This window comes from Diceros bicornis, chromosome 9 (assembly GCF_020826845.1).
Source record: "Diceros bicornis minor isolate mBicDic1 chromosome 9, mDicBic1.mat.cur, whole genome shotgun sequence".
Lineage (NCBI taxonomy): Eukaryota > Metazoa > Chordata > Mammalia > Perissodactyla > Rhinocerotidae > Diceros > Diceros bicornis.
The window spans coordinates 10495422-10508477 of NC_080748.1; the positions used below are offsets into that span (position 1 = coordinate 10495422).

Consider the following 13056-nt stretch of genomic DNA (forward strand, 5'->3'; position numbering starts at 1 on the left):
GCTAACATCGGTGCCCATCTTCCTCCACTTTATATGGGACGCCGCCACAACATGGCCTACCAAGCAGTGCGTCGGTGCGCGCCCGGGATCCGAACCAGCGAACCCCGGGCCGCCGCAGCGGAGCGCGCGCACCTAACCGCTTGCGCCACCGGGCCGGCCCCTAAATGTTTTTTCTTTTAATGGTGTTGGCAAAAAAAAAAAATGTCAAAAATTTGTAAATAGGGGCCATCCCCGTGGCACAGTGGTTGAGTTCGGTGCATTCCGCTTTGGCAGCCAGGGTTCGCAGGTATGGATCCCAGGCATGGACCTCCACCACTCATCAGCCACGCTGTGGCGGCAACCCACATATAAAGTAGGGGAAGACTGGCACAGATGTTAGCTCAAGGCTAATCTTCCTCAGCAGAAAAAAAAAAAAAAAGAGTAAACAGCTATGTGGTTTACCCTCTTAATGAATAAAATGGTGATATCACTAACCTTCACTAAATGCTTTCAAAGGAAAAAAACTATATTACTTTGGACTTTAATTTTCCATAAATTCTATAACATTAAAAAAACTGGGAAACTAGGTATAATTCATATTTAAATATGTCTAACTCCATGCTCTTTATATTATCTAAAACACGATTAGAGTTTCCAAAATGATGATATCAATAACCATTTATAAGCTCTCAAAGGATCAGAGTACTGAGTTTTAGATAGGAAGGAATTTAGTTTAGAAAGAAACAAACAGGGCCGGCCCTGTGGCTTAGCGGTTAACTGCGCGTGCTCCGCTACTGGTGGCCCGGGTTTGGAATCCGGGCGCGCACCGACGCACCGCTTCTCCGGCCATGCTGACGCCACATCCCACATACAGCAACTAGAAGGATATGCAACTATGACATACAACTATCTACTGGGGCTTTGGGGAAAAAAAAAGGAGGAGGGTTGGCAATAGATGTTAGCTCAGAGCCGGTCTTCCTCAGCAAAAAGAGGAGCATTAGCATAGATGTTAGCTCAGGTCTGATCTTTCTCACAAAAAAAAAAAAAAAAGAAACAAACATACAAGGAGTATTTATTAGCATCTAATCCAATCCCTTTAATTTACAGATGAGAAAAATCAGCTTGGAAAGTTTTAAGAGACTTTCCCATATATACAGATCTAAATGTCAAAATCTGGACTAGAATTGACCTTCTGGTCCAACTGCTCTTTTTGATACACCATGCTGTAGGATACATAATAAAATATTGCATTAAATTCTGTAATTGAGCTACTGAAAGAGAAATCAGAACAGAATTAGATTACTTAAATCTGAAAAACGAAGGTTTCTGGAAAGGAATTAATGCTAAATAAACAAATGCTTAAATAATCTTTCCTGAAACAGTGCAAGTTTCATGAGAGCTAGAATAAATATGACTCTAAAGGCAGGAAGGAAGAACGAAACTTGTAAGTGACAAAATGGAGGTGGGCTCAATCCCTCGGGCTCCGTCAAAAGTGTAGAATCAAATAAGACAAGAACATGTGTTGTGATAAAGTCTGGCTGAAACCGGCCACATAGATTGTGTGGTAGGGTAAATAATCAACCTACTTTGAGATCTATTATAAAAAGATTAGCCAGAGGTGGAAGGAGAAAACCATCAGAAGGTAGGCGAAGCCATAGGATATAAAATAAGTCCAGCATCTTTACACACATTCCACATAATTGAAGTTGGAACTGAAACTACACTTGTTAAGCATATTAAAAGTTCCAAATCCCAATGGTCTTACCTTTATTTGTGATAACTAATAAAGGCCTAAGATTAGAATAAACCCACTATCTCATAAAATTCCATTCTACTAACTACATAACTTCATCCTCTAATAATCATTAAATAACCTGTCAATGACCTAGTAGCCCATCACTGTGCCTTACTGAGTTAACAATCTTGCCATATTATCATTTTAAAACATTACACTCTCCATGCTTATCCTGAAGGTGTACAAATTTCAAAATAAAATCGTTCATGGGGAAAACTGAAATGTAAAATTGTATCTAGGGTATAAGCTCAATGAACTTTTTTAAAAGACAAAATATGCTCTAGGAGATAAGTTCTTTTCTTTTTGCTTCCTTAAGAGTTCCCAAACTATTTTTTTATAGACTATTTGCCAAATTTTCTATAATGAGCATGTGTAATTTTTAATGTCCAAAATGTATTTTAGCCAAATTCAAAAGATCAGCAGGCTTAAATAAAACTTTGATAATACTTATTCTAAGTTCTCTAAGAACTATTCTAAGTTCTCTCCCCTAAGCCTCCTCAAATACATGCTCAAACATTCCTTATTAGTATTTAACCATTGTTATAATAGAAGACTCGTTTTTGATGTTTTCATCCCTTTTAAATTAACATTTACGATAAAAACAGCAAAATTAGATAAGTAAAAACAGCAATGGCAACTCACTTTGAAAGTTCCTATCATAGAAGCACTATTTTATTAATAGTAATAAAAATTAAATATTTTACCAATAAAACAATTACATCCATCCTATTCCTTGAGAAGGAACAAGGAATTTTATTATTCAACATAATATTTTGAGTATATGAAGAGGAGACTATCACCCCTCCTTCAACAAGGCACAGGCTTCGAGGGTCCCTTTCCTTTCTTTCTGGAGTGAAGATCGAGTGCGTTGACACACACACATCTTACTCTTACTGGGTGGCCTGGCCCAGGGAGACTCAAACATGACAGGACAAGCAGCCAGCTTCACCTGTGATTTCCTTCCATGAGGAGTTTCAAGTTTACCACGAGCAGGCTGCTCTGCTGGCTACAGGCTTTCTCGAAGTCAACCTCTCAGACCCACTGAGCAGCTAACCTGCAGCCTTGGCCTCCCTGACACCACGTTCTAATGGATCTACCTCACCCCCTGGGACAAGGGGTGGGCAAGGAGCCAGGCCAGTGCCACCCCATGATCTACCACCTTCCCCCTGCAATAATTTCTCCTTTACCTAGGCCCCCTCCCCAACAATTCCTTCCCAACCAGGACTCCTACAACCCAAACAGGAAAAGACCATAATTATCACAGTCGGAGCTCGCATTTATGAAGCCCCTACCACTGAGCTGACAGCAGCACCTCCTCCGTGTACCAGCCATGACCCATATTATCACTTTCTAGGCCTAGGCCACCAAAAGCTGCTCTACAACTTCCACCTCAATTTCAAAACACAGGCCCCCCTATATGTATTTGGCCACTTTTCCCATTCTTTCACAATTATTAAGTGAAAAATTAAATACTAGGTAGCTACTCTTTGGCAGGCCCTGAAGTCGGACGCCACTTCAGAGGCAAAACAAACATCAAGTGACACTGAAAAATGTATTATTCCATGGACAAACAACAAGAGGCATTTCTAGAGGAACCTCTATAAATTTATTCATTGCAATCTAAACATAATCACTTATTTGGGTCAGGCCACAACACAAACTTAAGAAAAACAAACATTACTAATTTTCACACGTAAGCAGAACAACAGTGATCTAGAATAAGACATATCTGAAGAGATTTGCCTTGAACAGAGTTACTCAACCCAATAAAGATATCGCTGATTTGCCCACGTACCTTACGTTGACAAATGAAAAAAAATTATGTAAACTTGATTAATTCCAATTCATCATCCACGCTTTCACAGCTGCTGATTCTCTGAGAAGCATCACTCTATTTAGGCTCAGCCCTCTTCTCTCCTCTCCACTCCATCTCATCCATGCTTAACCAAACTCACTTCCCTCAGATAGCCAGGAGGAGAATGAAGAACTCTGGGAAACTCTGTTATTGTATGCAGTAGTTAGTGCTCCACCAAACCGCAGAAATAAACGATAGTCATTCCCCTTAATGCCTTCAGAATCCAATAAGGCGATAAGAGAAAAATTTACAACACAGTAAGTATGATTAAGAGCTACCAAAATTACAAAAATGCTGTGAAATTCTATGAGGGGGGTGGAAGATGGGGATGGACAGGGTGGGATTATTCAGGTCAGTCTCCCTGCTTGAGACAGAGGCATGAACTCGCCAGACAAGGGTGAGGGGGGCGCTCACAGCCTAGAAAAATAGCATCTACCAAGGCTTGGAGGTAAATATCTTTGCTTTTCTTGATTGTTAATTTTGTAATTCTCAGATGAGCTGCAGTTTTCTTGAAAGAAAAGACTGCACATTACTTTGAGATGTTTAGCATTATTTTGGGAGCACATTAGAATTTATTTGAATATGAATATAGACACACCCAATTTTAACACTACTTCTGGAACAATCTCATTTGGCCAGGCAGATATTTCTGTATTTGCCAACAATACACACACACCACATACAATTAACGCACCTGAGTGGAAGCCCAAGGAAGAGCTTTGGAGTCCGACACTCTCGAGATCAGAACCCCACTTACTCAGTGTCTGACTTAGCAAATCTCTCTGTGCCTCATTTTCCTAATCTGATCACAGCACATATTATATTTATTAATAAGTTTACTTGAATATTGTTTGTCTCCCTCAACTAGAATGTACACACCATGAAAGCAAGGGCTGTCCTGATCTCTGCTGTATCCTCAGCACAGGCTCTAGCACTCAGTAGGTGCTAAAAGTATACCTGACATACTGGAGTGGAAGACTGGTCAGTAAAGAACGACACATCACTCCTGAAACCCCAGACTCCCACAGTGAACTATGACCTGACAATCTGTGCAGCTCAGCAATCTGGCAAGATCAGCACTTTCAAAGACTTAATTATCACATTCCTTTTAAAACAGATTAATAATTGGCTTATCTAAAAATAATCCAAATGAACCTTGGCAATCTTTTTAATATAGTCCCTTTAATATCAATGCTTTCCTGAAATGCAAATTGTGAGAAAAAAAACAAACATCCATTTGGGAAAATGGAAGTCTTCAATGATCCATTCAATATGATTTAATACTGTAGATTTTAACCCCACCTGATTTCAGCCATTTTTTATACTGTCCCTCTGCGTGCAGTACAGAATTTGCTTCTAAACCATCTTTCCGATCTGATTCACCACTCCTTAAAGTATATAAAATGTATATATAGGTATATAAATGTATATATACGCATATAAAGATACATAAAATGTACCGCCCTTAAACCGAAGATTGCTTGGGGATCTCCTACATGCAATCGGGTGCATAAAAAGGGCTAGTAAGACATAAAACAGAAGGAAAGATTTCAGAAGTCTTTAATAGCATAATCACTAGGCCCACGTTGCAAAGGATAACTTTCTTCTGTGACGGCTCATAATTATGATCCCTAGACGTAAGCTCATTAAGGAGCTAACGAAACGAATTTGCCCCATCGTGTGGAAGACTGTGGTCCTTCCGGCCAAGCACAAAAACACCAAGATTGAAACGCACGCACGTTTTGCTTAAATCGGAACTTTTCGACAGGCATTAGCACTTTTCCCTTAAAGTCTATTTAAAAGCCCCAATAAAACACACACAATAACCCTCGCAGTCAGTTCCTGCACAGAAATACTTTAAGCCACACAGAGATGTGGCTGGGGTATTAAAGTAAACAAACGACAGGAAAGCTTAAGCTGTTTTACAAGATTAACGTGGATTCCCAAAGACAAGACTGCCACCTGGACACATGGCTGGAAAAGGGAGAGCTCGTTCCTCTGAGAAAGAGTAGAAGATGGGAAAAATTTCAACAGCACTTATTTAAAGTTTCCACCTTCACACACACCCCCTTCCCCTCAGCAGCGGGTGGGGGACTCGGCCTCGCCAGAGGCGCGGGGAGAAAATGTGCACTTGACTTCCGTCCTCTCCTGGGCAGGAACGAGACCCTGCCTCCGGCCGGCAGCCCCCATCCCGGCCCAGGGACCCCTCCCGCCTGGCGCACCGCCGGACGGAAATGGACAGCGCGCCGCCCGCGTCCTTCCCCCTCCGACCCCAGCCCGGGCCGCGCTCCAGCCCCCGGGCGCCGCGCCTCTCCGCTCGGCCGGGGGCGCTGGCCCCGTGCCCGCCCCCGCCACGTCCAGCACGGCCACCCCCTCGCTAGTCACCCTCGCGCCGCGCCGGCTCGCCTACGCCTGGCCCCTTCCCGGGGCCGCTCATCCCCCGCGCTCCCCGCCCGCCCGCCGCCGTCCAACCGCCCCCGCCCGCCTCGCCGCCCCCCGCCCGGGCCGCGGGGCCCCGCGCTAGGCCCCGCGGGCGGCCCGGCGGACGGGCGGAGACCCGGGCTGCGCCGCCGGGCCGGCCGGCCGCCCGCCCGCGGGGGTCCCGGCCGTCCCCGGCCGCCCTCCCGACGCACCTACCATGGTACAGATGGAGGCGAATTTGGAGACTGTCATTAGGATTTCCATCCGCCCAGCGCCATCTTCCACCCAATCACAGCGGCGGCAGCGGGCGGGGGAGGAGGGGAGCCGGGCCGCCCGCTCGCACCGCAGCCCGCGGGCGGACCCCGAGCCGCCGCGGACCCGCGCACCGAGCCTGCTCTGCCGCCGCTGCCGTCGTCACCCCCGGCGCTCCGGCACTCCCCGCCCCGGGCCCCAGCCCCCGCCTGCCGGCCGCCCGCCCCTGGCTCCTCCCCGGCGCAGGGCGCAGCCGCTGCCTCGGGGCCCGCGCCTGCCCGCGAAGCCGCCCGCCGCACACTCCGCCCAGCGCGCTGGGGAGCGGGCTCCGCCGGGGCCCTAATGCCCGGCCTGCCCGGCAGCGGCGCGGCCCCGCGGCGCGCCCCGCCCACCGGCCGCGCGGCCCCGCGGCCCCGCCCACCCCTGCGCACGCCGCCCCGGCCCTGGAGCGCGCGAGCCGGGAAACTCCGGCGCCCGCCCCACTCCGAGCTCGAGCGGGGCGGGGGCTCGGCGGGCGCCGCCTCCTGCCCGCGTCCCTCGCGGTCCTAGAGCCCGTGGGCCGACTCAGCCCTGGCTGCGAGAGGGGCCCCGGGGGAGGCTCCAGTCGCTGCAGGGTAGGCGGCAGCCGTCTGGTTCAATGCTGGAAGGGACTGACCCGCAGCCTCTGCCGAAGGCGCGGGGACAGCTAGTCCCCACTTCGAAACGAAAACGGAGACCATGGTCTGGATAATTCTGGGAGCGGTGGAAAGAAACCTGCTTCTATATGGTTAAAATAGGTTAAAATAACCCGGGTAATGCAATGTCCCAAACACTTAAAATGTAAAGTGGTTTCTGTTTACATATGTTGGGTGAATCACCTGGGTCAAAACACCATAACGGCGAAAGTCAAATTAATAGAATAAAAATGAAAGAGATAAGAAACTATGTATGTTTAGCTCTTTGAATTAAGAAGAAAGGTAAGTAATGGAGCAGAGGGACGAAGCTGCCTTCCCGCCTGCCTTTTGGCCATAAATTTAGAAAATGTTTATAAATAGAGTATCTAAGTATATTTGTTCTTAAAGTTGAGTTGCAAAATAGGGAAGATTTGCACTCAGCAGTGACGATGATATTACCAGAGACAAGAAGTCTCGCAAGTGAGAAAAACGTACTGTGAGAAAGTCTTAACCCAGTGTTAGCTAGTGGGATAGCCCCTCTTTTCGAGGTTTGTAAAATTCTTCATTGCACCCTGCTCTTTGTGTCAGGCAGCTTAGCTTGATTTCTTCCTGTTTGAGAAAGTCGTTCAAGCTAGTAGAATAACTTTATAAATTATTATGTTAGAAAGCTTGTGGTATTTCTCAATTGGTGAACTGTAATGATGGGGTGCTTTTTGGAGTTCCACCATTTCAGTGGGGCTGAGGGCCTGAATTCAGACAAAGCTCCAAAATCAGATATGCCTTACCTCACAGATTCAAAGCATTCAAAAAACAAAACACAGCATTCAAATAAAATTTAGGTGAAAAATAGATTTCTGGTACATGAATGCTGTTTCCATAGTGATTTCCATTATAAGCTTGCTTGGGGAAAAAAATTGCAAATAGAATATAGCCAAGTCCCAGAGCAGCTGTCCTGGTTCTCCAGGCACCTGCCTCCACGGAAGCTGGGGCCCTCCCTCTTTGCCCTGATACCCAAGCGGGTGGCTAGGACCATGTGCTTCACTGCCACACATTCAGCTGTATGGAGTGCTTGCCTCCCTGTTGCCCTCCCTAGACTTAGAAGTATCACCCACCTGAGTTCTTTCTTGCTGTGTTCCATCCTGCTTAGATCTCCAGAGCCTGCCTGGGCCCCATACCAGTGTCACCACGGCCCTGGATCCTATCTGTCTCACCTACTTGGATAAATGTCTGTTGTCATCCTGTCCTCCCCACTTGCTATTCTGTTCCAGCAAACAGGTCTAATGTGCCAGAATTTGAGCCCTGCCTCCGTCTATGCTGCCCACCAACATGCCTCCTTGTCTGTGAATCCTAAAAAGTCACAGGAACAGAGGCCACCAGCTTCACACATAAGTTTATAGAAGAATGAGTCCTATTTAAAATGGATTTCTAATAGAATTATCTGGAATTGTGTCTAGTTGGTGTTATAGCTGTCTAACTTTGCAGGTGAGATCCTAATTGCAGAACCTCACAATGCCTCGTGTCCTGAGCCTAAGGTTGACTGAAGAGGCATGAGCGTAAGAGAGATTCCTCTGTGTGCTGGGCACTGTACTGGGGGTTTTACCATATGTAATGCAGTTGAAGATAAGGTTTGGCTGCAACACCACATTTTGCACCCAGAGCTGGGAATAGGTCATCTGGGCTTAGAACACAGCTTTTACCTGCAACTGTATCAGTTTTACAAAGAACTTCATTGTGCCTAGGGAAAGATGGGTTTGTGTACAACTGACTTCTTTTGGGCCTTCCTGAGTGGGTAAACTACAAAATATACTCAGATAACTTCATGGACTGAGGAAGTAAACAAACTGGGGCCAAGCTTAATCCATTCGGTCAGCCTACTGTTTTAAAATTGATTCATTTGAATACTTTTACACAATCCTGTACTGTCCAGTTCCTCGCAGGCCGCTTCATGTTTTCTGTTACTCATCCTGTCTCCCGTTAACCACACGTCACTTCTTGTGTTTCTGCCACCTCTCTTCTCCCTGAAGGAATTCGGTTTTGTACCAGCTAACAGAAATGACTGAAATGCCTGTGTTGTGGGGGTTGGGGGGAGTGTGGGGCGGGGGCGTAAGACATCCATAATGACAGGTAGTGCTTATTGAGGACTTGTCTGTGCACCAAGCATTTTATGAAGTCCTCATAACAACCCAGTGACGTATTTCCCCATTTTCTAGGTGAGAAAAGGCACAGAGATAACTTACCCAAGGTTGCACAACTAGTAAGCGATGGAACCAGGATTTGAACCTAGCTCCAGAGGCCACACTTGCATCCACTCTGCTATACCAGCTCGTGTTCAAGTACCTCATTTTGATTCTAGTGGGATGAGGTTGAGAGGCACTGACTCCTTAGGGACCCACATGCAGATTTTAGCTATAAAATATACTCAAATAGTATTTCTTTGTCTCAGTTTCCTCATCTGGAAAATAAAGGTAATGATTATGTCTACCTCAGAGGGGTGTAACGAGGATAAAACATGGAGGTGTGTTTAGAATAGTGCCCATCACTCAACACAAACTGGAGAGCTCTGAATGGCCAAAGTCAACAGTTTTAAAGTCAGAGTGGGCAAACACAGCCCTCAGGCTGTCAGTTTATGCCCTCAGATTGAATGAGCCTCTGCTGTGTGCCAGGCACCTAATTAGTACTTCAGATGCGTTCTCTAATGTAACCTTCCAGTGCCCCTGGAGCTCCATCATCCATGCTCATTTTACCACTTTCACCATGACGCTGCTCAGCCTGTGCAGAGCACGGTCCACACTCACACACTCTGACTGTGAAACTCATGATCTCTCCCCTTCTTTCCCCTGCCCTTTGACAGCTGAATGAACCAACCTTCTTGGTGGCTTTAATTAACATCATCCAGCTGTCCAGAGGTAGATGTTAATCAACACAGTGATGTTCTTCTGTTGGTTTGAATCAACAGACCAGTGATTGACTTTTCAAGGCTGACTTCCCGTTCAGAGGATAGTCGAGTCATCTGCACAATGGATGTATGACTTTGATTTGCTGGGGAGGATGGTGTATAGCTAATATATCTAAAACTTTGTCATTATTTAAATCTAGGTTTAAAAGAGAAGGACCAAAGGCATAGCCATATTATACTCTGTTTAAAACTGAAATCTGAGTTCGTTCATTAAAACAAGTATCTGTTGATCACCTACTGATGAATAAGAAAAATCTTTGCCCTCAGGGAGCACACAGTCCATTGGGGTAGACAGATGATTTTTATGGAAAATGAGCTGATAAAATGAAGGACCAACTGCTGTCAGCTCTAAGTGGGGTGGGACTAGCTCTACCTGCAGGGGGGACAAGCTGAGGGCAGCTTCACCAACTGGAAGAATAGGATGAACAGTGATGGGGGAGGGGAAGGCAGTGGTCTCTGGGGCAGAGGGAAAGTCACGCACAGACACTGAGGAAGCCTGGAATATGTCTAAGGCTGCAGCACAGGCATGTTGCAGGGAGTTTGGAGAAGAGTGTGGAATGTTAAGGGGGCATTGTGACCCACAGTGACACCAGCAAAGCTCATGGTCTCTGGGATCTCTACTGTCATATCCCCATCACTAATAAATGGTAGTATCAGCCTACCTTAAAACCTGTTCCTCGTTCTTCATAATCTTAATTTGGATTCCCAGTCCTGCAATTTGTTCAGACTAAACATGGCAGAGAATTTCAAGGAGACATCAAACTAACAGGTCTATAACTGGGGAGAAAACCTTGACTTCTGGTGAGTGCCGAAGTAAGCCAGAATACTTTCTATGTGTACTTAGCTCTTTATTTAGCAAGGTCTGACTAGAGGAGACTACCCACTTGCTGGGGAGGAGGATGCAATCATTCAGCTGTTTGGAACAAGTTCAGAAGTTGCTGAGCTTAACTTGAGAAGGGGACACCTTTTCAGATGCTATCATTAGCCACCCCTTTCTTCTGTGAAAAGAAGAGAACAGAGAGAGAGAGACATAAAGTGTAGAACGCACGGACAACCTTGGATACAAGCATGATCCATTCTGGTCATGCAATTATTCAGCAAAGTATATCTGAATTGCATTGTTTTTAGTCAATACATATCTGTTGAGTACCTCCTACTTGTTAGGGCTTGTGCTAGACACCTAAGGAACAAGAGTCCTTCCTTCAAAAAGTTTGCCATCTAGTTGAGAGAGAAGACATGTAAATAAATCACTTTAAGTTAGGTAAGTGCCAATTGTGTGATTTATAGTATTACAAGGGTCTGGTGAAGCAAGTGATTGTTTCTTCTTTACATCATCAAGAATTCCTACCACATCCTAGAGTCAGGTCACCTGATCTAAAGGGAAAAGTTAAAAAATCTCAAAGAGTAACAATTAAATCTTTTAATAAATTATTAAAGAAAAATGTCTTCATATTTAAAATGGGTATAATAATATTATCTACCTCCTGGAGTTATTTTGAGGATTCAATTAGCTAACACTTGTTAAGTACTTGAAACAGCACCTGACGCCTAAGGAGCAGACATGTCTGTTGTTCGCCTCCTCCTCCTCCTCCTTCCTGTCTTTCCAGCTTCATCTCATACTCCTCCCCCTTCATTCACTCTGTTCCTGTCATACTTGCCTCCATTTTGTTCCTCAAACACCAGCAAGCTCCAGGGCACCTCTGAGCATTTGCACTGGCCATTCCTTCTCCCTGAAATGCTCTCCCTCCTTCACGTGGTAGGTCTCAACTACGGGTCACCTCCTTTAGGAAGCCTGCCCTGCCTCCTCTCAGGGTGAGCTCCACGAGAACTGGAACCTTGTCTGTTTGTGGAGCTCTATTGCCAGTGCTGGGAAGGAATAGTAAGTGCTCAAGAAGTGCTTGTTACTGAATGAACTGACTGATAAGCACCTACACTCTATATCCAGCTCCAGAGCCAATAAAAATAAAATAATTCAGAAACGTACAGTGGTTTTATCCTGACTAATCAACACAGTAATTTTGACACTAACAGACACTCTGCAGCTTTTGATTCTCTTCAGGTTGGAGTTTCCCATTTTCACCTCAGCATTTGCTCAGCTCTAGTGAGAAAGTTCACCAGAAAAAAAAAATTTAAAAATTAGAAATTGTAACATCCTCTAGACTCCAAAAAGTCTCCAGCACCTGTGTCCAACTTCCCCAATCATAACTCTGATTTTCTTTGTTGTGCCTTTAGGTTTTTTCCTATGGAGACAGCCTCTTCCTTCATCCTGCCCTCTCCCTACTACCTACTGGTCAGATTTTTCAGGGTGGTTTTTCAACATGCTTTACCAGAGTTTACCCATCTGCTTGGAGTTTGTATTGTAAAAGTTTGGCACTAACTTGTGGTTTTACTGTCAGATTTGCATCTTAGCACCCACGGGGCCTCCTTGCTGTGTGACCTTAATTGGCCCACCCCGGGTACCTAGTGAGGGTGGTGTGCCGCTTGGGGGTTTCCTGAAACATTCAAGCTCTCTCATCAGTTGAGAGAAACAAGTATGGCTTCCTCTTCTTCTTTTTAAAAAATACTCTATTAAACTAGCCAAGCATAGCAATGTTAAACAAAAGCAAAAATTCCAAAATATATTTAGCATAAAGAAACTCCTGTCAAATACACAAGAAACTGTTAACGGTGATTTCCTGAGACTGAGGAAGTGGGAATGGGTGAATTGGGGGACAAGATGGAAAAGACCATTTTTACTGTATACTTTTTTATGCTTTTTGAGTTTTGACCCATGCAACTATATAACTCTTTCAAAAATTAAGCAGATTGAATATTTTTAACACTTAAAGAAATGACATATTTATGTGACAATATTTTTGAATTACTAGGCGCAATCTAAAACTTTTTCTTTTTAAAAGTAACTTATCAGTGTGAGGCTAGTTTAATTCTGGTTCCACTCTGCCTAAAGAGCACATGCACTTGAACCCTGACACTTCCTTCAGACTCCCTTAGGGCTCTTCCTGGCTGTCTTCATTGCTCAGACTCTCCTAGTAAAGAAAGACAACATGAATTAAACGGAAAGCTTTTATTTGCCTGCTTTAAGAGGGCTATCCGTGGGTTGTTTTTCCTGCTCTATCAAAAGGAAGAAGTTGTGGGGAAGTGAGAG

The 13056-nt window shown here is 45.2% G+C and overlaps 1 protein-coding gene across 1 annotated transcript in view; it reads right to left on the reverse strand.

The window, feature by feature from the left end:
- The window catches only part of USP12 (ubiquitin specific peptidase 12), a 98632-nt gene extending 92172 nt beyond the window's left edge, over positions 1-6460 (reverse strand). The window contains exon 1 of the mRNA XM_058547890.1: positions 6267-6460. Within this exon, the coding sequence (XP_058403873.1) occupies positions 6267-6314 (48 nt within the window). The 5' untranslated portion in view covers positions 6315-6460. The remainder of the gene's footprint in view (positions 1-6266) is intronic.
- Positions 6461-13056: the final 6596 nt, after the last annotated feature.